General features: G+C 42.6%; 3 protein-coding genes across 7 annotated transcripts; all 3 read right to left on the reverse strand.

The window, feature by feature from the left end:
- Positions 1-9,514: 9,514 nt before the first annotated feature.
- On the reverse strand, positions 9,515-19,191 carry aftphb (aftiphilin b). 5 transcript variants are annotated; one of them, XM_037124544.1, is made up of 10 exons: positions 18,978-19,191; positions 15,838-17,282; positions 15,395-15,573; positions 14,934-15,060; positions 14,638-14,694; positions 14,331-14,441; positions 14,122-14,182; positions 10,771-10,866; positions 10,433-10,559; positions 9,515-10,265 (listed from the first exon to the last, which is right to left on the reverse strand). In XM_037124544.1, the coding sequence occupies exons 2-10, from the start codon at positions 17,245-17,247 to the stop codon at positions 10,142-10,144; spliced, it is 2,292 nt and encodes a 763-aa protein (XP_036980439.1). In that variant the 5' UTR covers positions 17,248-17,282; positions 18,978-19,191; the 3' UTR covers positions 9,515-10,141. The 5 variants fall into 5 exon arrangements, 4 of the variants coding, with proteins under 4 accessions (XP_036980439.1, XP_036980438.1, XP_036980442.1 ...); XM_037124543.1 differs by having other exon boundaries at positions 18,974-19,189; XR_005079431.1 differs by having other exon boundaries at positions 10,130-10,265; positions 10,771-10,916; positions 18,974-19,187.
- On the reverse strand, positions 17,256-21,777 carry LOC119034061 (zinc finger and SCAN domain-containing protein 31-like). The gene is made up of 3 exons (XM_037124762.1): positions 21,576-21,777; positions 20,207-20,946; positions 17,256-17,282 (listed from the first exon to the last, which is right to left on the reverse strand). The coding sequence occupies exons 1-3, from the start codon at positions 21,775-21,777 to the stop codon at positions 17,256-17,258; spliced, it is 969 nt and encodes a 322-aa protein (XP_036980657.1).
- On the reverse strand, positions 19,850-26,711 carry LOC119033617 (zinc finger protein 180-like). The gene is made up of 4 exons (XM_037123951.1): positions 26,086-26,711; positions 24,314-24,368; positions 21,576-24,143; positions 19,850-20,946 (listed from the first exon to the last, which is right to left on the reverse strand). The coding sequence occupies exons 1-3, from the start codon at positions 26,380-26,382 to the stop codon at positions 23,023-23,025; spliced, it is 1,473 nt and encodes a 490-aa protein (XP_036979846.1). The 5' UTR covers positions 26,383-26,711; the 3' UTR covers positions 19,850-20,946; positions 21,576-23,022.
- Between the last annotated feature and the right edge of the window lie 689 nt (positions 26,712-27,400).

Here is a 27,400-nt window from a genome sequence, read left to right on the forward strand (position 1 = left end):
AAGAGAGGACATGCTGAGCTGTCAGGGGCTGATTCACAATCATAACAAAGGCACTGACTTACTGCAGTGATATAAACAATGTTATCTGAAGTGCTGCTGCCTGCACGTATGCAGAAACTCAATATCCGCCTTTAAAAAAGTGCAACTTCAAGTTAAAATCCTCTCATGAGGCTTAAAAATATCAGTTGTATTCTCTTAAACAGAGCTAACAGGCTAAGTCCTTAAAAATCACGCACACGCGTCAAGAGATTATTTTTAATTTGAAGTTTATGGATAAAAAAACGTAATAAACATGGTATAATATTGAAATAATGAAAATTATCTGCAGCATTATGCGGAAAGAGAGTGAAAGATTATCATGAAAAACATTTATATATTAATTTTGATATAGAGATAGTCAGTCTGTCTCTGTATGATGTGAAAAATGTATAATATTAAAGCTACTATGGGAGAATTTGATATTTTGCTGATTTTGGAGGCTCCAGCGGACAAAAAATAATGTTTGTATTGTCAAAACCTCAATATAAAATGTCAAAACAAATTTATCTAAAGAAAAATTCTCCTTCTGGTGTGACAGGTTGAAAAACCAATATACTTATACATTGTTACGGATTAAAAGGATATAAATTCATGGTCTGTAATAATATTAAAATCTGTTGAGGTAAGAAACATTATTCATAAGAGTTAAAAACGGGTTAAAATGCTATAAGAATGTTTATTTGATACTGTTTACATTCATTTGTATTGTTAAATTTAAGCTTAAGTAGTTTTGATCTGTGATCTATAGAGTGATCTTGATCTGAGACTCTGAGATCGATTGCTTCTGGCTCCATTCACATACCTGGGGGATTCGCGGTATTTTTCCTCATTGCAGTAAACAATGAGCAGAGGAAAAGACGCTCTATCACTGTAGTGATTATTTCTCCCCTGTTTCAGGTATATTGTTATATTTAACAACACAAACGTGTATGTAACTGGTGGTTAATATGTTAAGAGCATTGAGAAAGTGTTGTGATGAATTTTGACAATGTTTAAGTTTCGTTTTGCCGAGAGGACGAAAGTGTGTTTGCTAGCTAAAAAGTCTGGAAGCTGTGCCGAGCCGCTATGCTGCCGCCATTGTGCGCCGCACGTTGTTCACGTCTAGCTTTGCGTTCCCTTCCTGTTAAATTTGCAGTATGTCATGCAGTCTTAAACTAAACTAAAGTGATTCCAAGTTAGCTTGGTGGACTGTAGGAATATTTGGTGCTTCAAAATGAGATGTTTGTTTCAGAAGGACACTATTAATCTACTGTAATATTGTGATTCAGACAGAATGTACATTTTTATGTTAAACATGTTTGTATTTTTGTATTTGTGCTGATGTACAAAAGATTGCAGTAAACAATGAGCAGAGGAAAAGACGCTCTATCACTGTAGTGATTATTTCTCCCCTGTTTCAGGGGCGTAACATTTTGGAGGCACCGCTGGGATTGCTGTTCAGATGTCTGGTGGCCACAACCTGTTCATCAAATTCTGAGCCAGCTAAATCCCCCCCACTACAACTCAGGCAGGTTGCAGTAAGGACGCTGTTGCTGTTCAAGGAGAGTTGGAGGCTGGTGGTTAAGTACATGTCATCTGAGGCCATTCAGAGATCATCAGGGACAGTAAAGACCTTCCAGTTTTGAGTAAACTCTGGCACAGTTAAAGCCCCCCTGCGCTGCCATGATGACAACAACGTTGGAAGAACTACAGGAAGAGGTAGTAGGAGCATTGCACACCCTGACAAGAGAAGATTTACTGGAAATCTGCGATTTTCTCAACATATCTGGGGAACAAAGAGCAAATGTTAAAGGAAAATCCCGCATATCATTGGTGATTCACATAATGAAGTACCTTGAAAGAGAGGAAGTAACAGAGCTAGAAGATGAGGGCATGTCGGAATTGCTGCTCTTGAAAGACAAAATTATGGATAACGAAACAGTACAAACTGAGCAGTATAGTGAGACAGCAGGAACACACACAGGAACAGAGGAACCAAGGACTGTAAACAAGCATCCAGAATTGAGGCTCAAGCAGCCTACCCCAGATAATGCAACAGCTAATGAGTTAATGTCCCAACCCAAGATCACTGCAGGCCCTCAAGTGAGTGTGCAGCTTTCAGGCAGTACCCAGCAACAACCAGGTCAGTACTGGCGTAAAGATTTCAAGGTTTCAGGTCAAATAGGTGAACCTGGCCAGAGAGATAGACTGACGTTTTCCAGCCTTGCTCACCAGATTGAGAATGGGCTTAACAGGGGTCATACTGAGATGGAAATAGTAGATGCTGTTATTAGGGCTATTTCTCCAGGCTTGCAGCTACGTAGTTACTTGGAGGGAAAACCCCAGCTAACTCTCCCCACACTCAGGCGCATCCTGCGTTCCCACTTCCAAGAGAAGAGTGCTACAGAGTTGTACAAGCAGCTAGCTGCAGAAGTACAGCAGAACAAAGAGACCCCTCAAAGCTTCCTAATGCGAGTTTTAGACCTAAAACAGAAAGTTCTATTTGCATCGCAAGAGTCAGAATCCGGGCTTAAGTATGACCCAGCCCTAGTCCAGCGCATGTGTTTACATACAGTACTCACGGGTTTACAAAATGACAGCATCAGAATAGACATGCAGCCCCTTTTGCTAGATGCTGACAGCTCAGATGAGCTTTTGCTAGAGAGATTAAACATTGCCTGTGCTAATGAGACAGAGAGGAGAAACAAAAAGAAATTTAGCACTCCACAGACAACCACAAGTGTAAACGCTATCCAGCCAGAAGACCCGCCAGCTGCAAAGTGCCCTGGGAGGGAGACCAAAGTAAAGGTACCTCCTGAGCTTTTAACAGAGTTAGCAGAGCTTAAGACAGGTGTTGCTTCTCTTAAGGGCCTCAGTGCAGAAATTGCTCAGATTAGAGACACACTGCAGCAGCCAGTGTTGCAGCCACAGCCCTATGCCCCACCTTCAGTCGGAAGGCCAGCCAGGGACCCCCAGCTGCCTGCTCCACAACAGCGGCACTATGGAAGTTACAGCCAGCCCCAAGCACCCATTGCAATGCAGCCCCAGTGTGCACCCCACCTGTACACCAACCACCCTGTTTATGCTCCCAGGAGATGTTTTGTCTGCCAGCAGACTGGATCAGATGAACGCTGCAATCACTGCTACAGATGCGGCAGTGGAGAACATTTTCAAGCTGGATGTAAAATCAGAAGGGCTAGACAGTCAAGAGAGGCCCCTTTAAACGAGGAATGGGTAACACTGCGGGACAAGTGTTAGCCATAGCAAGCAGAAAGTCCCAGGAATGTGCAAATTGTGATAATGTATGTTTACCGAAGGAACTGAAACAATGCTCATCTTGTAAAGAGACACTGTATTGTTCCAGAGCATGTCAGAAACAACATTGGACTGAACATAAGAGAAAATGCACTCACCTGACAAGCGGTGGTGAAAAGTCTCCCCGTAAAGACAAAAGTGCCCATTACCTGCCGTCCCCGGTCCCAGCTGACCACACCCATAAGGTCACCTCCCTAGTTGGCAGGCAGTGTCTTATTGAATGCTATCTCAATGGTCACCAACTCCAAGCTTTATGGGACACAGGCTCTCAGGTGTCAATCATTGATGAAGCATGGAAAAATGAATATTTACCAAATGCTAGACTGAGAGACGTTTCAGAAATCCTTGACTCACATGATGATCTGACATTGACTGCAGCAAATGGAGCTGAAATGCCTTACCTGGGATGGATTGAGACAACTTTCCAGCTAGCCTCTGAAACTGACCAAAGGGAAGAACTGATCATTCCAGTGCTGGTGATGAAAGGATGTCACCTGTCCCACCCCATCATAGGTTTCAACGTTATTGAACACATCCTGACAAAGACTGAGAAGACTAAACAGTACAGTGCTGTGAGAAAGGCTTTCCCAAGCCTCAAAAGAAACAAGGTGAAAGCTTTTATACAGGCTGTAAGTACAGAGCATATGGACGAGTATGCAGTGAAGACAAAGAGAGAGGGGGTTATAGTCCCAAAACACACTAGTGTTCCTGTTGAGTGTCGTGTATTGGCCCATCCCTTTAAAGAGGACATGACTATGTTATTTCAGCCAGACCTGAATCCCCAGTGGCCAGATGGTCTTGAGTTCTATGACATATTAGTCAGCGTCAGGAAGGCCACATTCCCAGTAATCACGATTGAGGTCTCTAATCCATCTGACCATGATATTGTGTTGTTAGGACGTACTTTAATTGGCACAGTACAGTCCATTATGACAGTGTTCCCTGCCCAAATCTTTGAAAAAGCTCCAAAACCAGCTAAAGTGAATCACATCAGTACACATAGCCCATGTAACGGTAGTGAATGGTGGGATCCACCTGTAGATTTGAGCCATTTGGATACAAATCAGACACAGATAGTTAGGCAGATGCTTAGAGAAGAGTGTCATTCCTTCTCAAGATCAGACAATGATATTGGCTGTATTGGAAGATTACAAATGACTATCTCCCTCAAAGACCCTGAACCAGTCAAACGCACTTACATGTCAGTGCCTAGACCACTGTACCAGGAGATGAAGAGTTACCTCCACGATCTAATAGCACAGGGCTGGGTAAAGAAATCAAACTCTTCATACTCCTCACCTGTTGTGTGCGTTAGAAAAAAAGATGGCACCCTCCGGTTGTGTATAGACTACAGAGACCTGAACAGAAAGACCCATCCTGACCGCCAGCCTATCCCACGGGTCCAGGATATCATGGACAGTTTAGGTGGTAATTCCTGGTTTTCTCTCTTAGACCAGGGGAAAGCTTACCACCAGGGATTTATGTCTGAAGAGAGCAGAGCAATGACAGCTTTTGTTACTCCCTGGGGACTTTATGAGTGGATACGCATTCCTTTTGGCCTCATGAACGCACCTGCTGCATTCCAACGTTGTATGGAGGAATGTTTGGAAGGGCTGCGGGATGACATCTGCATCCCCTACCTGGATGACACACTGGTTTTCAGTAAAACCTTTGACAGTCATGTGGACAACATGCGAAAAGTATTAAAACGTCTCAGAGAATATGGCATCAAACTCAAGCCAAGCAAGTGTCATCTCTTCAAACCTGAGGTCCGTTATTTGGGCAGGATAGTCTCTTCAGAGGGCAGCAGAGTTGATCCTGCTGATTTTGAAGCAGTAAGGGCGCTGAAAGACACAAGACCAGAGACTGTGGGCCAGCTCAGAAAAATGCTTGGTCTACTCACATATTACAGGCAATACATTAAAGACTTTTCCACAAAGGCCGGTTGCCTGTATGACCTCCTGAAGGCAGACAAAAATGAGACCCAAGACAGCACGATGAAACCAAAAACAAGGAAAGTCAGCCATGTTGTGCCTTCAAACAAGCCAATTGCATGGACTGACCAGCACCAACAGGCACTTGAACAGCTGATTGACTGTTTGCTCAACCCGCCAGTTCTAGGTTTCCCAGATTTTACTGAGCCATTCATTGTACATACTGATGCATCGCATCAGGGTTTGGGGGCGGTGCTGTATCAAAAGCAGGATGGCAAGCTCAGAGTCATCGCTTATGGCTCCCGAACATTGACAGCAGCTGAGAAGAATTATCACTACCACGCAGGCAAACTAGAATTCTTAGCGTTGAAATGGGCAATCACTGACAAGTTCCGTGATTACTTATACTATGCTCCAACATTCACTGTGTATAGCGACAACAACCCGCTCACCTACATCCTGTCCACTGCAAAACTGAATGCGACCACTTCAAGGTGGGTTGCAGAGTTGGCTGATTTCCACTTTACAATCAAGTACAAGCCAGGAAGAGAAAACGGCGACGCAGACGCTCTGTCGAGAATGCCTCTGGATGTGGAATCACTGATGAGAGACTGTTCTGAGGAGCTGCCGCCCGACACCATTGCTGCCACGATCCAAGCAGTTGAGGTACAAGAAAGGTCCCTCGCAACCCTTTCATTTCCAGCTGCATCTATGTCAGTTTCAGTCGAGGGCGAGGCAGCCACTGCATCAGTCAGCCCCATACCAAGAGATGAGATAAGAGAGGCGCAAAAATCTGATCGAGTCATCCATCCTGTACTAGGGAGTAAGTTGCTGGGTTTCAAACCATCAGCTAGAGAACTAAAGACATTCAGTCAAGAGACAAACTGCCTGTTCAGAGAATGGGACAAATTGACAATAGGCAGTGACGGTATTCTGTACAGAGCAACTACAAGCCGCAAGCAGTTAGTCTTACCAGAGCAATACAAAAAGAAAGTACTGGAAGAGCTGCACAACAACATGGGACACCAAGGCGCAGACCGCACAGTATCTCTAATACGTGAGCGCTTCTTCTGGCCATATATGCAATCTGAAATTGAACACTATGTGACTAGATCTTGCAGCTGTCTCAAGCAGAAAAAGCCATGCCATGAAACAAGAGCTCCACTGACGAATATTGTGACAACACAGCCATTTGAGCTGGTATGCATTGATTTCCTCCATCTCGACCGATGCAAAGGCGGATATGAGTACATCCTTGTCATTGTGGATCATTTCACACGTTTTGTTCAAGCCTATGCCACCACATCCAAGTCAGGGAAAACTGCTGCAAATCTCATCTTCAATGACTTTGCTCTGAAGTTTGGTTTCCCCTCCCGCATCCACCATGACCAAGGAGGAGAATTTGAAAATCAGTTGTTTGCTCAGTTAAAGATACTCAGTGGCATGGCCGGGTCCAGGACGACACCTTATCACCCGATGGGGAATGGTCAAGTAGAGCGTATGAACAGGACATTGTTGCAAATGCTCAAAACACTGACTGAGACACAGAAATCTAACTGGAAGGAGTCTCTGAACAAATTGGTGTATGCCTACAACTGTACACGTTGTGAAGTGACAGGTTATTCGCCATTCTATCTTCTGTTTGGGAGATCACCGAGGCTCCCAGTTGACATGCTGTTTGGACTGTATACAGAGCCAGCCTCCAGAGACCAGCGAGACTATGTGGAGAAATGGAAACAAGGTATGGAGGAAGCATATGCCATTGCAAATGAGAATGCACAAAGAGCTGCTGAAAAGAGCAAAAGGTATTATGACACAAAAGTAAGAAGTTCAGTGCTACAGCCTGGAGAGTGTGTCCTGATCAAAAACCTGACACCAAGGGGAGGACCAGGTAAACTTCGTGACTACTGGGAAAACACAGTTCATACAGTAGTGAGGCAAATGGGATCTAACCTGCCAATTTATGAAGTGAGACCAGAACGCGGAAAGGGACGTTCCAGAGTCCTGCACAGAAACTTGCTCATGTCCTGTGACCACTTACCTTTTGAGACACAACCAGAAGTAGCTAAAAATGACAAAGCAAAACAAGACAGGACACATAAGCCTGCATCGCAGCCTCAAGAGTCTGATGAAGACAGTGGGGATGAGTACGACCTTCATTATGAGCCATTACAGGTCACCACACCGCCAGCCGTAGCCAGGGAAAGAGATGCTGGACCGGCAATGGAGCCTGAATGTGAGCCTCGACAAGTGGAACAGAGAGTCAGAGAGGCAGTCTCAGTTGCCATGCCAGTACAGCCCCTTGGTGAAGAGCAGCGGGAGGAGCTCAGCACATCTGTTCAACAACTACCTGGCGAGGATGTGAACCTACCTGCTAGAAATCTGCCTGACCACTCCTCAAATATCTCTGCCTCATCAAGTGCTGCTGCTGAACCTGTGGAACCGACCTACCAGCTGCCGCAAAGAGAGAGACACCCGCCGAGGCGCATGACCTATGATCAGCTTGGTATCCCCTCCTGCTACAGCATTCAGTCTCCGCCGCCGCTGTTACCTGCTTGCCCTGTACCAGGACTGGTCCCGTGGGTGCCACCTCTCCAGCCATACTACCTCCAGCCACCCTTTATGTATGGTTTCCAGCAAGCATGAGTCTACAGATTTGACATGCTGAATTAGAACCATGGACTGTTTATGGACTGTTGACACAGGCTGTTCCCATGAACAATTAATAGACTTTTTTTTCACAGCCTGTTGTAACGGGCGACCTGCAGAGTGCTCATACAGGTCATTGAGGCTGATGGACTGTACACCTGGAATAGGTGCAGAGACAGATTATGGACTGTTTATACAGTAGCCGGTCAACAGATATGGACTGTGAATACATTGTTGACAAATTGAACTGTGAACTCTGACCTTTTGTTTAAGCATCAGCTTACAAAAGAGGATCTCCAGTGTCATGTTTATAAAGACTGTATAAGAAGAAAAGTTGTTTAATTGGTTTGATGTCGGGACGACATTTATTTGGTAGGAGAGAGTGTGACAGGTTGAAAAACCAATATACTTATACATTGTTACGGATTAAAAGGATATAAATTCATGGTCTGTAATAATATTAAAATCTGTTGAGGTAAGAAACATTATTCATAAGAGTTAAAAACGGGTTAAAATGCTATAAGAATGTTTATTTGATACTGTTTACATTCATTTGTATTGTTAAATTTAAGCTTAAGTAGTTTTGATCTGTGATCTATAGAGTGATCTTGATCTGAGACTCTGAGATCGATTGCTTCTGGCTCCATTCACATACCTGGGGGATTCGCGGTATTTTTCCTCATTGCAGTAAACAATGAGCAGAGGAAAAGACGCTCTATCACTGTAGTGATTATTTCTCCCCTGTTTCAGGTATATTGTTATATTTAACAACACAAACGTGTATGTAACTGGTGGTTAATATGTTAAGAGCATTGAGAAAGTGTTGTGATGAATTTTGACAATGTTTAAGTTTCGTTTTGCCGAGAGGACGAAAGTGTGTTTGCTAGCTAAAAAGTCTGGAAGCTGTGCCGAGCCGCTATGCTGCCGCCATTGTGCGCCGCACGTTGTTCACGTCTAGCTTTGCGTTCCCTTCCTGTTAAATTTGCAGTATGTCATGCAGTCTTAAACTAAACTAAAGTGATTCCAAGTTAGCTTGGTGGACTGTAGGAATATTTGGTGCTTCAAAATGAGATGTTTGTTTCAGAAGGACACTATTAATCTACTGTAATATTGTGATTCAGACAGAATGTACATTTTTATGTTAAACATGTTTGTATTTTTGTATTTGTGCTGATGTACAAAAGATTGCAGTAAACAATGAGCAGAGGAAAAGACGCTCTATCACTGTAGTGATTATTTCTCCCCTGTTTCAGGGGCGTAACACTGGCACTTTTGAACTGTCTTATGTCCTAATTATTGCAACATTACCTAAAAAAATGTACAGTAAACGCAGGTTTTTCCAGTCTGCACATGGACGCTGCTGCAGCCACCAAGAAAAACTAAAAAGAGAAGACTAGTTAATCTTCCTGCTGATTGACATGTTTCCCTACATGGATTTAGATTTTTGCAAAAAGTCTACAACAATCGATCAGCACATTAATTGAACATTTATGAAGATGCACAAACGCAACACAGAAGCGTGTTGTTGCTGGAATACTGAAGTTGTAGTGATGAAAGATTATTGCTGACCTACATAAAAAAAAGAGGAGACGTCCTAAAAAAGTTTCACTTCTTTTATTTCCTGCTGTTGCAGAGCTTCAAATCAGCCAACTGAAACTATTCTCATGTAGGATGTGAAACAATATTGTCTGTTGTGGGAAAAGAAATCAGGTTAATAACTGCAATCAGAAGCCACATATGAAGCTTTAGTGGCTGACATTTAAACTTAAAACATAACACATAAACAAAACACATAAAAAAACATAAATATTCTTCCATTATTTCACATTCACTAAGGTCACTTTAGTTTAGGTCACATTTTACATTAAAAACAAGCTGTGGACATGTTATATAATACATATTAATACACATTACAGCAGTTATTAAAGCTTCCTGTCGGAGATTCATTTGAATAAATGTGCTTGTATGAGTAACTTTGAACCAAATGACACAAAAATCAACTTTAAGATGAGTGAAAAACAAGATTAGAACTGCAGGAGTGATTCTCTGCACAGATTATTATACGGTTACATGAATGCATCAGTTAGTCGATAAATAAGAGACTATTCTTCCTCTCTTCTGAACAAAGAGCTCCACTCTGGGGGCTGATAATAGCCAGCAGGGGGAGTCTTCAGACCACAGTGTCTCCTGCATCCTCACACATGGAGTATTTAATGTGGGAAGCGTTATTCTTTAGGGACGAGGACGCTCGGGAACATGAGGACCTTCGCCCGCATGAAAGACAGGTCGGGCAGTCCAGAGATCAGCCTGCCAGCCTCGGCACTCAGCTCTTCATCCTGCAGAGGTTTCCTGACATGATGATGAAGAAACACAAGGAAGACAAGGAGATGTTGCATTACTAATCCAGTAAGAGAAGCTTGTGTGTGATCCTGAGGTCTGTGTCAAGTGTCTGAACGCTTTGAAATGACAATAAAACAAAAATAAAACATGCAAAGTGAGCGGATGTGACAGCTGACCTGACTGAAGTGCTGGTTGTCTCTGCAGAGGACATCAGGCGGTTCAGAGTGTCCTCCATGTGGCTGCTGCTGTCAGCGCTGGTTTCCACTTTGCTGATGGTCAACTCATACAGCTCACGGTCAACTCCTTCAACATGTGAGTGTGTGTAACAACCAACACACAAGACGTGTTGTGAAAGGGACAAAGCACTCAGTGAGCGTTGAGAGTCACACACACACACACACACACACAAGAGCTTGTGTTAGTGCCATCATGGTGGACTGGTGGCTGCTCTACTGCTGTTTCACACGACATAAAACTCAATAAAATCTACATTTCTGCAGTTTCAGCTGCTGACCTGGAGGAGGACTGATGCTGCGGCTGCTGCTGCCGCTGCTGTCGAGTCGGCTCTCCTCCTCAGGACCAAAATAATCCAGGTTGAGAGCAGCGCAGCCTGTGCTAACAAGGGGAGACAGTGGCTGAGGAGGAGCAGGGAGGTTGTTTCTGCATCATAAAAGGAGAAGGAGCATCTTTTTTTCCACATATGATGTGTCCCCCTTTTATTGAAGCAGCGAGAAAGAGACAGACACGGCAAGCGAAGCTCAGCGAAGCAATGCAAAGCTGCTGTTATCCAACTTCTGTTGGAGGCCTCCACCGTCACTGAAACAACCTCCACATGCCAATATTATGATTCTAGTGACAGATGGTTCAAAGAGCCTCAGTCTGTTGTCGTTTGTTAGATTATCTGCAAAAAAATCTGACTCTTGACTTTGATTTGGTTTTTAAAGTAAAATAAGAAGGTCTCAGAAGCTGACGGAAAGATATTTAAATCTTTAACAATCTCAGTTATCTAGTGGCTGCCTGTCATGAAGCATGTTTGCTGTCCTGAGCCACTTTTATATCCTCTTGTATCGCAGAATAAATAAAACACCAAATCCCAGCAAGCTGTGCAGCCGTTTCAATGCTCAGACTTTGCATTGAGCCACAGAAGAAGAAGAAGAAAAGCCGAGGGAAGAGAAACAAAACCAAACAGAAAGGATCAACTGATTTATTTCAGTATTTACAAGGATTTCCTACAAGTCCTTATTGCAGTGCATTAAATCTGTACTTGAGCAGAAACTCTGAAGAAAGAAACACAAACAGATTATTGTCAACAAACTGGAGGTCCGAAGAGAAAAAAATCACTGGTTGAAAATAAATACTTTTTTTTTTTTTTTAGAAAACAATTGCTGGCATAAAAGGCACAACTCATTATGAAATACTGTAACTGCGGTTACAGACAGTCGTTGTAGGAACACTTTTGATTCATAATGAAATACTAACAAATGGATTTCAGGTAGGATTGATTAGGAACCAAACACTCCTCTATCCCTATTCAGCATGCTCGTACAGTGAACGCATCAGTGCACAGGGAGGAAAAATAAAAAGGAAAAAAAAAGCAGCAGCACAAAGTGACGGCAGGAATCACGACTGCAGTCTCGTGTTGGATCGGTCAACAGTTATCTCCTGTTTTAACCATGAAAACAATCTCTAAGCATGATAATCTCATCAAGAATAAATCAAAACTCTAAAAGACAGATTTCATTTAACCAACTATACAAACAAAAATGATAAAAACAGGATATTTTAAATACATGAGGTGCGTGTCTGTCAGAGTTAGCGGCTGATTGTTCTTCAATATTAAATCATCTTTTCGATGTGTTCCTGTAGTTTGTGTGTTTGACCTTCTTGCTGCACCACCCACACAGAGAACGCCGCCCCCTGCTGTGCATACTTCAATACTACAACGCTGCTCCGTCACCTGACTGCCGACCGATTACAGAACTTTGTGTCTCGTTTGGGTCGCTGAGGAAAACTGGATGTAAAGCTGGACGTACACAAACATGTCAGACACGGATATTTATTATTCTTACACACTCTGGTGCTTCTGTTGAACCTAAACGCTGAAGGATAAATTCACCCGAAGATGAAACTTCAGTCATTCTCTACTCTCCGTTTAGCTGATGGATTTAAAACATAAAAAACTAAAAGCAGACAAAAAAAATGGCTCCATGAAGCTTCATTACAGTCCGTTTGTAATCCAAGAAGAAAGTTACACCGTTTAAAGCCAAAATGCATGACGAGGGTGTGAAAAACGTCTTTTTAAGATAATGAAATTTCATTTTTGGTCGAACTGTTCCTTTAATGACGTCTTTTCTTATGTACTCGGCTCATCTGTGTGTTCGAGGAAAAGTTCTGGTACCGGCTGATCCACCAACAATGTGTCAGCCTGCCAGAGCAGAACTGACAGCCAAGTGACTTTAAGCTACTCAAGTTTTTTTCTCTTTTACATTTTAGTTTCCTTTCTGAGCAACATTAGGTTTTTCTTTATTAAAAGAAAGTCATTGTGTCTTTGTGGCTACATAGATCTTTGTCTGATAAAACAAAAAAATCAGATGGCCAATTTATATTTAGCTTAACTTTTCATTAACTAGAATCATTTAATCTGCGACATTTCACCACAAAAGCTAATTTGTGGAATTTGTATTTCATGTGTTTTTCTGGTCTCTCTTTTGTTTTGTGAGGTCCAGTTAGGCTCCATGAACATCCGTCATTAACCAGCAAATCTGTACATGAAGCATCCATGAATGATATATAACACACTCCATGTACTCATAATCAAAAGAATCATTTCATGGTATTCAAGTTTTACAATATGTTAGACACAACTGTCTATGCAAACACTGATGAACAAAACCAGATTCTGCTTTTTTCCTGAGCAAAGAATGAACGTTGTTTTCTTTTTAAAATGTCTGTTTTGATTTCTCCTCACCAACGTTTTCTATCATGCAACCCAAACGTGAACAGATTAATAGTTTTCTAATAAAACAAAAAATCAACTGATTCTGCCAGATTCACGAGTCTCAATATGAAATAAAGTCATGTGCTGGGCGACGAGTGAAGATTACAACTGGAAGACTTCAACCTCCGAACTAAAATGCTTTTCTGTGGATCAACACATCCATTAATTCAACACCACATGTTTTTATGACCATGCACCACGAGCTGATATTTAGTGGTTAGTGCTTCTCAAATGTGACATTAGTTTAATTTAGTCATACACTCAGACTTTTAGTGTTATAGTTTAAAAAAAAAAAAACAACTTCAAAAAGTAGCTCAACACCAGTATGCACATGTTGTTTTCAGTAGCATCAACCCACATCGGGTGTCGGACACCACAATGTTTCCCCAGAAACAACATACTGAGATAAATCTGACAGGCGGCAGCAGGTAAAGACAAGACACTGAGAGAAGGGAAGCCAGGACGCTGTTTCCCCTTTTACTGTTCTCTAACAACTCATACTTGCTGGGTGATGGTTTAGAATTGTTGCACATCTGTTTTAGTTTGAATCCAAGTTTTAAGGTTTGTTGGAAGTTTTTTTTTTCCTTGTTTGGACGAATCTTAATGACAACAAGATGATTTCCGAACGCCGTGGTTTATTCTGTGGTTTTCATGTGCGGGAATTCGCGTAAATCACAAAATACTGCCGAGGGGAAACACAGCGTAAATTAAAAGAAGCAGAACATGCCCTGGAGGAAGTGAGGAGGAGTCCAGAGTAAACTCTCAGAAGTGTTGGCTTATTAGAGGAAGAAGCCGGGTAGAGGGGGATGGCTGATACTGTGGTCTACTTCCGGCCCCAGAAGTGAGGGGCTCGGCGAGGGGACGTACCGTCCTGAGAGCTGCTAAGGCCACGGCGGCTCCAGTCCAGCTGGCTGGAGGGAGGCGCCTCCTGGGACACAGCATATAAAAGTGTCAGTTATTAGAATGCAACAGTAAAACATGTTTATAGGCGACTTTAGGGATGTCTAGTGGTGCTGTGTCCTTCATTGTAGATGTTCTTTTTTCTCATGATGCTGTAATAAGTCGAGTCAGTTTACCTGCATTGAATCTGTTGAGTCTCGGGGTCCTGGAGGTGCTTGTGCTGTGACCGCTGTGTCTCCTGGAGAACAGACAGCCGGCACAGAGTCTTTGGTGGGCTCCAGCATTCCCTGATGAGTCGATGAGTCGGAAAATGAGAAGGAGGTCAAAAAAGAAACAAGGGTTGGAACGTGAACTCTCAATGTTAAGAGCAACAAACTGAATTGTTTGACCACTGAAAACACTTTTACACCATTACAAAACTTATTTTTCTTCTTCCTAATAAAGCCAAATTAATTTAGTTCACATTTCCTGCAGCTGACTCACCAGGCTGGACGCAAAAGCAGGTACAGTCACTGGCTGCTTCTTCATGCCGATGAACACCTTTCAAAACACAAGACGAACACAATAAAACAATTATTAGAACATTATCATGAGCTCGATGTTAAAGGGAACCAACAGAATTGTAACTGCTTATAATAAATATCCTGCAAGTGAAGCACATTGATCCGTTCACTCTTTAAGATTTAATGATGCACTATCACAGTCTTTACTCAGTAAGGAGCTGAGGATGTTGTCAGGATCACTGACAAACACGAGTGTTTATGTTTTGCCAAACTCACAATGTTTCTCGTGTCCACACCGAGGCACCTGAGCAGAGTCCTGTGTGTGTGGGAGCCTCCCCACTGAAACCGGAGGCCGACTGCACTGTGGAGGTCCTGGTGTGGCCACCACGGCCCCCGCTGAGCCCTGAGAGACGGTGAGGAAATAACACAGCAGCATTCAGATGTTTTCTGAGATCATTCAAATAAACAGTAGAAACAGAGAAAACCACTAGTTTAGAAACAGCAGAACTATTTTTCATGTTGTTAGTAAATCTAGATGTCTTGCTGCAATTAAAGAGAGTTTCTGTTGATAACTATGATAATATCAGTTTACTGAGTGACCAAGGAAAAAAATGGGATGAGCTGGATATAGTTTAAACATTGTGCTGTAATCATTTGGTACATTGTTATAAAACAGATTTTGTTTGGCAACATATCCACCATCATCATCACCACCGCTGCCATGAAGTCATCCTCACCACGGAGATGTGGGACCGACTTCTGGTTTCTCCTCCTCCTCTTCACTCTCAGGTTGTTGTCGGGCATTAAGCAGAACACTGAGGTTGACCACTTCCTCCTCCTCAGCCTCCACTGCTGGGATCTCTACCTCTGGAAAAGTGGTGAGGAGAAGCTGCTGGACGCGGCAGGACAGTGACGCCTAGCCGGGACAAAAGGGGGACTCTTTAATTTTAAGATCAAATGTGAAATATATGTTCAAAATTGTTGTAATTTCTAATAAAAACATAAAGCAAATAAAGTAATGGCAAGAAAAGAAATATATAAAGTGTAATAGCTGATGAGCTCTGGCACTTTATTTTCCTTAAACAACTTTGGAAAAATCAGAACTAGATATCCTCTGTTGCAGCTCATTATCATTATAAAGCAACCACAACAAAGGAAGTTTTAGCAAACTATCCTCCACCTGACAGCTGTTCCTCCTGGAAACCCCACATTGCCCCGTCCTGTCCTCCTCCTCCTCCTCCTCCTTCTGCTCCTCCTCAGCGCTCCCGTCAGTCTGCAGGCTGCTGACTTGCTCTCTGAACTGTGTCCAAGTTCTTCCCTCCTCCTGAGCTCTCTGATCCTTGAACTCCGCCCACGACCCTTCTTCTTCCTCCTGCGTGGGCGCCGAGCAGAAATCTGCAAAGCTGTCGCTCGGTGGGAGGTTTCCCAGACTCAGCACCCCTACATCAGCTGTTTGGACATGTCCTTGGTCCCTGTGATGCTCAAAGCTACAGTCTTTGAAGTCTGCAAAATTGTCCTCTGTGTGTGTTCCAGACTGTGACTGGTTGGAGGTAGCCGAAGTTTCCTGAGTTGCAGATTGGTCGCAGTAATGAAAACCGTCCTCTGTCTTACGCTGTGTGAGTTCTTCTTCCTCGTCATCCGTCGGGTCCCAGTCTGTCTGATCCACTGACCCGAGAGATGAAACATTTGGTTCCACGTCCACAGAAGGACCCTCAAATGAGAAATCATCACAGAAGGACGCCATGTCCTCTGAAGCAGATTCATACGCGCTGAATGTTTGGGGGAAATTCGAGAGGCTGTTGTCTTGATCGTCTCTGCCGTCTTCTGCATCCTCCTGCGCCTCTGTGGTTTGAAATGAATTAAACCGTTCCCTCTTTTCACTCTGACTGCCTCCAGGCTCCTCAGATGGAAAATCCGTACCTGTTGCAGCTTCCTGAGGCTGATGCTGGTCCTGTGTTGGTAGTGCTGCATCTCCTTTCTCACAGTGCTTCACCGTAGTGCAAACTTTATCTTTTGCCTTAAATGCACAATGAGGTCTGGGCTCAGAGTCCATAACCACCTCCTGTCCAGTCCCAACCGCTCTGCCATCCCACTGCTCTGTGCTGCCCACGGGATTGAACCCGCAGCACCAGGGATGAGCCGCCTGCTCTGTAAACACAGTGAAATCAGCAAACCCTGTTTCCTCCCTGGGCGAGCAGACGCCCACTGCTGAGGCCGTGTGGGTCCCAGAGTCGTGGTCTCTTTCAGAGAACCCATTTGTGAGGTGCACACATGACTCAGCATCATAATCCTGACCTTCCACGTCTTTCTGGCCCCTGCTGGCCCCTGAGTTCACAGCAGGCGTGGGCTGGGATTGTTTAACCGGCTGATTAAAGCTGCTGTTGGGTTGGTGGGTGGCTGGCTTTATGGTGGGAGAAGGCTGTCTGAGGCCGGATGGTGAATCCGATGAATCAGCAAAGCCAGGAGGCGAACAAGAAACACCAACAGAGAAGTCCCCAAACTCGTCCTCCTCCGATCCGGCCTCCCCGTCACCATCATCATCCAGCGGAGGAGGGGAGGAGGAGTGCAGCGGCATGATGTATGGCTCCATGGGTTCTCCTAGCAGGACCTGAAGGCCTCATGCACCTGGGAGAGGACAAGAAGAGCAGGACCATGAGAAACAGCTTTTCTTGGGAAACATGTTTCAGTGTATTGATGATATTAAGCACAATCTGATCATATCCGTTTAGTTCATTGGCTACTTATTTGTTTTGGGTTTCCTTACTTTACCACAATTACCATACTAATTTTAAGATTTACACTCTCCTAGCGATGTTGGACACAAACCACCTGGGCAAAATAGCTTCAATTTGAGAGCTCATCACTGGAAATAAAGTGCTTGCTCACTAAAGTACTATTGTTATTAGCTGCTTCTCTGCACTTCGGATATCAAGATTACTCAAAAAATGTTTTTGCATATTAAGTTAAGCAAATAATGATGATGAAAGGGTCTGACACAGGTCATACGCATCTCGATTAGTCTGATCGCTCGCTCGGAACAGCAAACAAAATATTCAGAACAGAATACCAATTACACCACGTCACGTAAGCCAGCAAGATTCTCCTCTGTGAAACTGTGTTTTGGGCTCATTCCTCTTGGGATGAGTCCATGTGCAAATGTCTGGTTCTGCAAATCAGACTAAGTCTGTTGGAAGAAAAGATGATGTAGAACTGTGTCCTTTCTCATCTACTGTTGTCCCAAAAACTGGAAACTTGATATTACGAAAACTCCTATACATTAAAAGTGATAACCTTTACATCAGAGACTATATTAGAATATGTAGGTATCAGTTTCACGTCTAGCAAAGTTTAAACTCAAGCAGGAAAACAAAAAGCAGGTATGGAAATATGAGTTGCAAACAAACTGATGATTTCCTGGTCTGCAGGCGACGATCAGCTGAGCGTGTTAAAAATAGAGGAACCTGCAGGCAAGATTGTTCCTCACAACATAATGTTCCCAAAAAACAAATTTAAAAAATCTGAACTTCACACGTCTATATCACAATCTGATCTGCGAACACATCCTCTTTTTGAGTCTCCTTTAAAAAAAACAACAACAACACACATTTGTCAGATGGTAAGATCTCACTGATATGAGCAGCTGTGTGACTCTGCTGATCCTGGAGTGGAAACAGTGTTCAGCAGTCAGTCAGTTACCTGATACAGGAAACATTATCCGCAGCTTTGTGCTACTTGCACTGAGCAGTTCAAACCAGCAGACTCTTCGGGATCATGGATTAAACAGTATTAAAGCTTCAGAGTAAACACACCGGAACCAGACCCCCTGGAGAGAATAAACACGCTGACTGTGAAACCTCCAGTGTCCCTACATGTACTTAACCGATTAGCATAATCATCTGGCTTTATGAAATGGACGTTGAAGCAGAGAGACAACCACTAAGCTCCTGCCATTTTCCTCTGGCTGCTACTCCTGGACAGACAGACAGACAGGTGTCATGCCCATGACATGGTTATTTAAATGATGTCAGCCATGTCAACACAAAGCAGTTAATAAAACCAAAAACCCGGAAACGCAACTAATATCGAGCTAGCTATCCAGGGTACTGATGGTACATTAGGATTAATCGTCTCATCCCAGATCGCATTCCTCCACCTTGTTACACCACAACTGATTAGCTTACATGACCAGCAGCTAGCTAGTGCAGCCTACTTAGCTCAACAGCAGCCATCCGTCAAAGGCAACCGAAGCGTTGACATGCTGTTTAAATATAGCTAACAGTTAGCTGGGAGTACAATCTTGACATGGTTTTATTTACCGACACTCATTCACTTTGTCTTCCCGTCACTTCTCGTCTCTCGGTGCCGCAGCCTTGCTCTCCATCCTCTGTCATCGTTCTCCCCAAGTATCACAAGAGACGCGTAAAAAGCGACGAGCTCTCACTGCGTCACGTTTCCACACACCGTTATTTGCTCGTCGCCAACAGCCGTTTGAAGATACCCCGGGGGTTTGTTTTGCAAACCGGGAAGTGACTCCTCTTCCGAATAGACGATCTTCGATGTTGTCTGTAGCGTTTTGGGCGTGTTGGCAACAGTACCTCCTACAGGTGGAAGCTGGTATTACACCTTTTGTTTAAAGCCTACAACAGTGTACTTTATTTCTTTGTCTTACTGATATTACGACTTTTGTGTTATATTTAGTAGAAGTAGTAGTATAACATTCTGTTTCACCAATAAGGAATTTAAAAAACTTTATTCTCAAGGTTTCTGGTTGGTTATTTTCTTTTTTTTCTAGGCGTACCATTGTTTTTAAATGTTTTCTGTCATGTCTGGTTAAATTTTGTCACTGGCTTTGGTGTTTTAATGCACAAAATTTTGTTTTATTTCGCTATACGTGCACCTTTTAACCTTGTTAATAAAGCTGCTATGTGAATAAAGATTATTATTAATTTGGTATCTTGATATCTAGAGAGTGTGATGCTGCTGTACAAATACTAGACAACTTAATGTTTAACTTTAGTGTACCATAAAAATGTAATCAATATGGATGCCTGTTATCTGTTATGGACATTGAATATGATATCTATCATGTCTGGGGTGCAGGGAAAATGAAATTCAGACTATTTGATATTGTCAGCAAGGATGCCAAAGTAATTAACTCGAAATAAATAAGTTTAAAGAGTGCCATAAAAAGCTCTTCGTCATTACAAACATATTTTATTTAATTATCAAAGAAAGACAAGGTATCCCTGAGAAGTAACACACATCACAACAAGTGCAATCTCCTTTTAAACAAGACACAAAAACTGTAACACCCCAAACTGTGATCACTCGACTCAAAAGGTTTTGATCTACAAAAAAACCCCAATAAATTTTCAACAACAGTTGTCATTGTTTTTCTTTTGGATCACCTGTGAATCAATGCGTGCTTTTGGTATTTGTTGAGGGATGAACAGTAAAAAAGGCTTCACAACAGTGTTGGGTTTCCGGGCATCGTGAACATTAATATGTTCCTGAAGATTTGAAACTGTGTGAAATTTTTTACCACAAACCAAACACCGAAATTTCTTCTTCTCTTTGGGCTCCCTCGTACCACAGATCTTGAGATGAGAGCTATGGGCGACCATTTTGCCACACGATTTGCAGAAATAGGGTTTTTCCCCCGTGTGCTGCCTCAAGTGAACATACAGATTTGAACTCTGAGCAAACACTTTCTTGCAGTACGGGCACTCGTACGGCTTTTCACCTGTGTGAACTCTGGAATGCACACCCAGATAGTCCCTACGGGCAAACTCTTTGTCACATTCAGGGCATTTGAACGCCTTCTCTCCCATGTGCATGTGTTCTACGTGTTTGACCAGATCACAGTACCTGAAAAACTGCGCGCCACAGAAACGACAAGCCTTTTCGTGTTTCGGGGCATGATCCGGCCCCAAATGAGACGTGTAATCGTGATCTGTACCACAAGAGGATGAGAGTTTCCATTCGTCGTCGTCATCATCATCATCATCATCCTCCTCCTCCTCCATATCCTCATCATCGTTGTTGTTGTTGTTCATTGTCATAGTGCTCAAAGTCGGGTTCAGCTGGCTTTGTGTCTGAGACATTGTTTCTGATTCAGTAAGTCTGACTTTTACATCCTCAGGAATATCATCCGTCTGGGGTGGAATGATACTGTGATCCTCCTGCTCCTCTTTGACCTGCACAGAGTTAAAGATCTCATTTGTCTGCACACTGGGAAGCTGTTCTGGCTGCTGAGAAGGTAGAATCTCCCCGGTGACTGACGGGGTGCCTAAAAGGAAGAGGACACATGTTATAACCAAAAGTCTGAGACATTGGAAATCTCTGATGTTGTTGTCATGAATATTAAAGATTCACAGAGTAAATGCAAGGGTCCAAAGAGAAATCGTTATTGTAGGTAAACAGAGGTTTTTTCTTTGTGTCAAATCATAGACTGAACTGCGTGTAATGCCGGAACTCTTTTTGTAACATAAGCATGACCAAGCAGTGACCAAACCATCAGCAGATCAGTACACCTGAGTTCACAAAGAAATAGGAAAACAGACTGATCAGCTATAGAATTAGTTAAATAAAAAAGGAGACTCCAGTCAGTGATAGAAGGCTGTCTTTAAATCACTTCTCAGGGAGTGAACAGGGCCAAATACTTGAGGTGGGCGAAGAAATATCTGAATTTCACAGTGAAAGTCCTATTTGCTGACTAAATTACATGTTTGATTAACAGAAGGGTGTATGACCATTAGAGAGAAACATAACAAAGTGTTTAAAAACCTCAGTGAACCATGTTGGTGGGCTTCCAATTGACCCTTGACCTCCAGAAGAGTTAGCTTCTGTTTGCTAACAACATTAGCGTTAGCTGCACATAGCAAACCGGCTAACGGCTACATCCAGGGCGTCACGAACCTGCTGTGAATAAGATGATTTCAGGCTTTACATCGGCCAGCTGCTCCAGCTGCTCCTTCAGCTCGACGATTTCTCTCCTGGAGCGGACAACTTCATCCTGATACTCCCTGATCGTGTTTTCCACGAGTCCGAAGATTTCCACCGCAGCCGCCGCGAGCCGCTCGTTGACCAGCCGTTTGAGCAGCTGCGTCCCCGTCGCCATGTTTGGAGCACCGGCACCGTGAACCTTACCGGTAAATATGGAGGTGTGACACGGACTTTAAAATGAAGATACAAACTCCGCGGGAACTGAAATCCGCACAGTGAGGTGAAACACAAGGACAACAACGGGTTAATGCTCCCAGCTCAGCTTTATAACACACAGGCTGAAACGTCGACAGCGGCCCCTGCCGCCCGGGAGGACTCGGTCAAAACCAAGGAACTGATTGTTGATTTTAGAAAAGGAAAAGGAGGCAAAGACACACGACTCTGTCTACAACAGTGGAGCTGAGGTGGAGCCGGTTATAGGCGCAACTTCCTACATGAAACATCACAAACTGCCACAGCCCAGAACATTGCTGGTACCCGTCTACGGAGCATCAGTGACATCAGTAAAGCGAGATGTCTGCACATCCGTACCACCAGACTACAGAGCAGTTTCTTTCTCCAGGCTGTGAGACTCCTGAATTCATCATAACTCCACTGTCTGAAAAAAAATAGGAAGCAGGACTCAAACTTAATTTCTTTGTTTAACAAAATTTACCATGTACCATTTATGTAGACAAAAATATGGAAGAAAAGTTTTCTTTTTCGTTTTATTAACAAAACGTGAAACCTTAAAACACTGGAACATGTTTTATACATTCAACCAGAAGAGTGGGAAACCTCTTTGGTTCATTACTGATGTGGTTATTTATGTAACTCAATAACACGTATAATGTATAGATGCGCCGGAACAAACTCTATAACATCACACACAGAAACCTTCAGAACAGAAGCTGAAGTAGCTTTGGAAGATGATGTGATTCAACAACGAAAAACATCTGAAATGAAAAACCCTGATAGCTTCACTGTGCATACAAAACAACTTGATTCAAACACTTGAAATGGTCAAATTATTGTGCATAATGGCACTTTTAGTATTATTATTATTGATTAGACACTGTATAGATGGCAAAATTAACATACTCAAATGATCATTATGATTATGATTATGATTATTGCACATCTAGCAACACTTTTCAGAGCCTCATTTTAGAGTGGGGTCAATTAAATATGACGTGTTGCATAGCTGCACCATCTGTCCATAGTTTTGTTGTATTTTATGATCTGTCAGATGAGTATAACGGTGTTCATGACAAGGAATGCAGTTGGATGCATTTTAGAAATTGAAACATTATTCAAGATGGAACGCTGCGATCAATTCCCGTGTTTCAGGCAGGAGGACGGCAGAGAGAGAAGCTCACTCTCACACAGCTTTGAGTTTCTTCTCTTGTAGCCCCTCCTGCCCCTGCAGCTTCTCGCTGAGGTGTCGTTTCCAGGCCACGTGAACTTCCGCGTGCACCTTCAGGTCCGATTCCGTGCGAAAGGTTCTGCCACACGTAGTGCAGCGAAAGGATCTGTCAGTGCCTTTGTTTCGTGTCCCTGTGCACAGTTTAAGATGGTGGCTGCTGGCAAACCTCTTGCCGCATTTCTGACAATAATACGGTTTCTCTCCCGTGTGCTGTCTCATGTGAACAATACGATTGGAGTTCTGAGTGAACGTTTTGCCGCAGAAATCACAACTGAAGGGTTTTTCACCGGAGTGAATCCTCGCATGCAGAACAAGCTGATGCCTTTGATTAAACTCCTTGTTGCATTCGGAGCATTTAAAGGCCTTGTCCTCGTCTGCGTTCCCTTTGTCTTGGGTGATTTCGCATTCATTCTGCACTTTGCAAAATTTGAAATGATTGCTTGTGGCAAAACTTTTCCCACATTTAGCACAAAAGTACGGTTTCTCCCCAGTGTGCAGCCTCATGTGAGCGAGACGACTTGAGTTCTGAACAAAGGATTTGTCACAGTAATCACAACTGAAAGGCTTTTCACCTGTGTGGATTCTTACATGCAGCACGAGCTGGTACCTTTGTTCAAACTCCTTGTTGCACTCGAGGCATTTAAAGGCTTTGTTGCCGTTGTGAATCTTGTCTACATGTCGTATAAGATAAGAATCCTTTTTAAAACTTTTACCACAAAATCTGCAAGTCTTCTCTTCCCTCGGAGGCTCTTCCAGTTCCACGTAGACTTCGATGCTGTGACTCTGAGGCGACGACGAACCATCACTTTCATTCCATTCCTCCTTCATGCTTTCATTTACACTCACAGTCACAGCAGCAGGAGACGGGGACAGCTCACAGTCACTGGTTGGTTCTGATTTGGGAAGTCGGACTTCAGCATCATTTGAAGTATTAAACTCCATGTCTGGTCCGATGCACCGATCCACCAGCTCCTGCCTGACGTGTGGCTGCTCTTGGATCTCAGCTTCCTCCAGAACGGGAATCTGTTCCACCTTAATGCCACAGCGATGCAATGACTTGAGCAGGTCCCGGCTGTCTGAAGGACAGAGAGGACATCTGGTGTCAAGTTGCATATGTGTGAAACCTCCAGCACACACACTGGAAATCATAACCTGATCAATACAGAAATTTCTGAGGCAGATATACTGTAAATATTGTAAGCTGAGATTTTAAAATTGTCTTCAGTCCCTCCTCCTCAGGTCTTACCTTCAGACGAATGACAATCCATGAACTCATCCATGATCCAGTTTTTTCCTGAATCCTGCGAGACAACATGAACAAGTCATGAGAACAGGCTTTCATCTGTGATTACACTGAATTTGCTATAAAAGTGGATCATTTACTGTAGTTGAAGGCTTCAACCAACAGTTTCTTTCATTGTTGAATTGTCTGTTATTTTAGTTTTTCACTGCTCTGCTGTTCGGTTTCTTAAATAACAGATCATCGAAAGAGAATCAGTTCACTATCACAGACGCCAAAAGAAGCAACAGATTGTCACAAGACGCTCAAACTAATACATTTTTAGTGTTTTGCTTAAAAATTAATTCATTGCTTATCAAAACTGCTGATTAATTGTGTCAAATCTGATATAATTCATTTAGCTTTGTTACAACCATCTTTAGTGTCTTACTCTGTATGTTTTTGAGCTCTTCTCTTGTCTTATAAAAGGAACAGGTAATCTGACCCTTTTACAAGGAGCACTATGTAATTTTGGAGAAGAAATTCAAACTCAGAATTTTAAAATTTACAATTTTAATGAGGAGATAAAACAAACTCAGACATATCTATTTTTTGAATAAGCAAGGAAAATAAGGTCTCAAGAACAGGAGAGGAGAGCCTGCAGAGACACAATGAGATGTTTTCACGAATTATCCAAACTAAAGACTAAAATTTTGTAGTGAGTTTGAATATTCGTGCACTTAAAACATTAAAATCACAAGTATCCAGATCTAAAAGGTGATGTTTTCAGATGAGATAAAGGGACATGATGTAGTTTTGGGAGAAGAAATTCAAACTTTAATATTCACAATAACAATGAGGTAAAAAACAACAAAAAAACAGCCTCAGAAATATTTATTTTTTCAATAACTGAATAAACAAGCTAATCTCAGAGGAAAATAAGGTCCCCAGGAGAAGAGTGGCAGGGTCCGCCACATATAAACAAAGTGTCTAGTGCAGATGAGAGCTGGTTAAAACACAAAGTGTTTCCTCTAAGTTCTTTATTGCGTCACACATCAGCTGCACATCGATGCTGACTGAAGACAGGCGGTCTCTCTTCTCATCCTTTAGAACAGCAGAAAACAACACTGCTAACTGTGGCAGTCACAAGATTACATGTGATCTCACCCAACACATCATTCCCATCCTCTCCACCTCCACCTCCACCTCAGGATAAACATAAAACGTCCCACACACTAAAGCCGTTTTTGTGCGTCATACATCAACCTATTCTCAGAACACACACACACACACACACACACACACACACACACACACACACACAGAGAGAGAAGAGGCTTCAGGAACCCTCTTCAGGATGAACTCCTCAACCAAGTTCCTGTTAAGTTAGATTTCACGGCACACTATAGCATACACAGTGCATCCATTCATACTACGCAACCAGATGATTATCACAAGACAGAGCTCAGGAGGAGATTTCACTTTACATATCATTGTGTTTTTCTTAAAGGTCACTAAATAATATATATATATAATATCACCAGAACTAAATAATGCACCTTTAAAGCATCTTCCTTGTCTAAAGATGTTGTAAAGTTAATATATATCTGACAATACAGCTCAGCTAACAGGCAAAATAAAAGACATTTATTATCTCTGTAGCAGCGTTTGCCTCTTATACTTGAGACTCTCATCAAAAAGCTTTGTTTGATAATGTAAATAAGATATAGGTGTTCATTAATACGTTTTCTCACACATTAATCAGAGGACAACAGCTGATGTGGCCCATCATCACTCACCTGTGTGACACCTGGAGCTGCGGAGGACACGCCCACAGTCGGGACCGCCGTCGGCGTCAGGAAACGGTGCATCGCGTTGGTCCTCGGCTGTCCTCTGACCGAGTAGTCCTCCGGGACAAAATGCTCCGAGCACACAACGTGTTTCTTCAGCTCGTCCACCGGAGTGCTGACATCGATGTTCAGGGCAGACAGCCAGAGTTTGAGCCGCTCAGGTTCCCTCACCGGGAGGCGGTGAAACGACAATTTAGCGCCAGTCTTCGATCTGTTCCTGCAGGTCTTCACCGCGCAGTGAGGCATTCTGAACTTAATAATAATAATACTTCACTGTGGAGCTGCTTCAGGATGAAGTTTGTCAAAACATCACCGCCCTGGAACACTTACTTCCGCGTTCATCACCTGCGTCACCGTCTACATGCGCCCACTGTAAAAAGTAGTCCGGATGAAAAGTCAGTTTTAGAGCAGCTGCAGAGCGTTCCTCTACTTTCTGTGTTTTAGGGCTTATAGTTAGGACAGTGCCTTTTTTGTAAACCTACTAATGGACACATTTTATATTAATTAAATATCTATTTTCTTTCTTTTGAGTGAGAGTTTGAACTGTCTTGAATTGTCTTGGGGGGGCACATTTTCCAACAATGTGATGAAAAAAAGAAGATTGTGCAAAACAATCACATTGAGAAACTTTGTCAAAATTATTTCTTATCTGAAAGTATCTCAAAATAATGAGAAAATATTTTTCTGTTATGTATATAATGACTTAGTAGTATAAAAAACAAGGATAAACATGCTCAAAATGACTTGGTATCCAGGGAATGTCTGCATTTTTCATGAAATAATCAGCTGTTTTTTTCAATAGCTTCAGGTCATTTGACCTATTAATTCAAAATCAATGCAGAAATGTCTAATAACTAATATAACTAATATAATAGTTGAACAAGACTGTTTTATCTTATTTTATTGGCCGGCTATACGGCTTCAGAATCAGAAATTTCCTAATTGGTCCCGCAAACAGGGAAATTAGTGCGTTACAGCAGCCAAAGGACAGTTCAAAACAACAATAATAGTAAAAAAATAAACAATATAATAAAAAAGGTAAGAAGAAGAGCTAGAGCAGAAACAGAAAAAGGGTCGTATATGTAATTATACACAGCGCGGGCTGTGTATTGCTATTAATAAGTAATCAATGAGTATGTAAATTGCCCAGTTAAAAGATTTTTTGAAAAAACAAGCAAAAAAAATAAAACAGACTGAGCCAAATGTTTCAGTTGTAGCCACATAAACTGTTGAATGTTGTTTTATATATGCAGCTGAAATCAAC

This window comes from Acanthopagrus latus, chromosome 15 (genome assembly GCF_904848185.1).
Source record: "Acanthopagrus latus isolate v.2019 chromosome 15, fAcaLat1.1, whole genome shotgun sequence".
Lineage (NCBI taxonomy): Eukaryota > Metazoa > Chordata > Actinopteri > Spariformes > Sparidae > Acanthopagrus > Acanthopagrus latus.

Coding starts and splice junctions, on each gene's coding strand:
- aftphb (XM_037124544.1), bottom strand. CDS start 17,247: ATGGAGCCATACATCATGCCGCTGCACTCCTCCTCCCCTCCTCCGCTG. Junction 14,442..14,637: donor CTGCTTTTGCGTCCAGCCTG/GTGAGTCAGCTG, acceptor TCGACTCATCAG/GGAATGCTGGAGCCCACCAA. Junction 10,560..10,770: donor CAGCATCAGTCCTCCTCCAG/GTCAGCAGCTGA, acceptor CACATGTTGAAG/GAGTTGACCGTGAGCTGTAT.
- LOC119034061 (XM_037124762.1), bottom strand. CDS start 21,777: ATGGCGACGGGGACGCAGCTGCTCAAACGGCTGGTCAACGAGCGGCTC. Junction 20,947..21,575: donor AATCATCTTATTCACAGCAG/GTTCGTGACGCC, acceptor TCTTCCTTTTAG/GCACCCCGTCAGTCACCGGG. Junction 17,283..20,206: donor AGAAGAAATTTCGGTGTTTG/GTTTGTGGTAAA, acceptor GTCCTCTCCCAG/GTGCATGAGGCCTTCAGGTC.
- LOC119033617 (XM_037123951.1), bottom strand. CDS start 26,382: ATGCCTCACTGCGCGGTGAAGACCTGCAGGAACAGATCGAAGACTGGC. Junction 24,369..26,085: donor CAGCTCCAGGTGTCACACAG/GTGAGTGATGAT, acceptor GTTGTCTCGCAG/GATTCAGGAAAAAACTGGAT. Junction 24,144..24,313: donor GGATTGTCATTCGTCTGAAG/GTAAGACCTGAG, acceptor TCTGTCCTTCAG/ACAGCCGGGACCTGCTCAAG.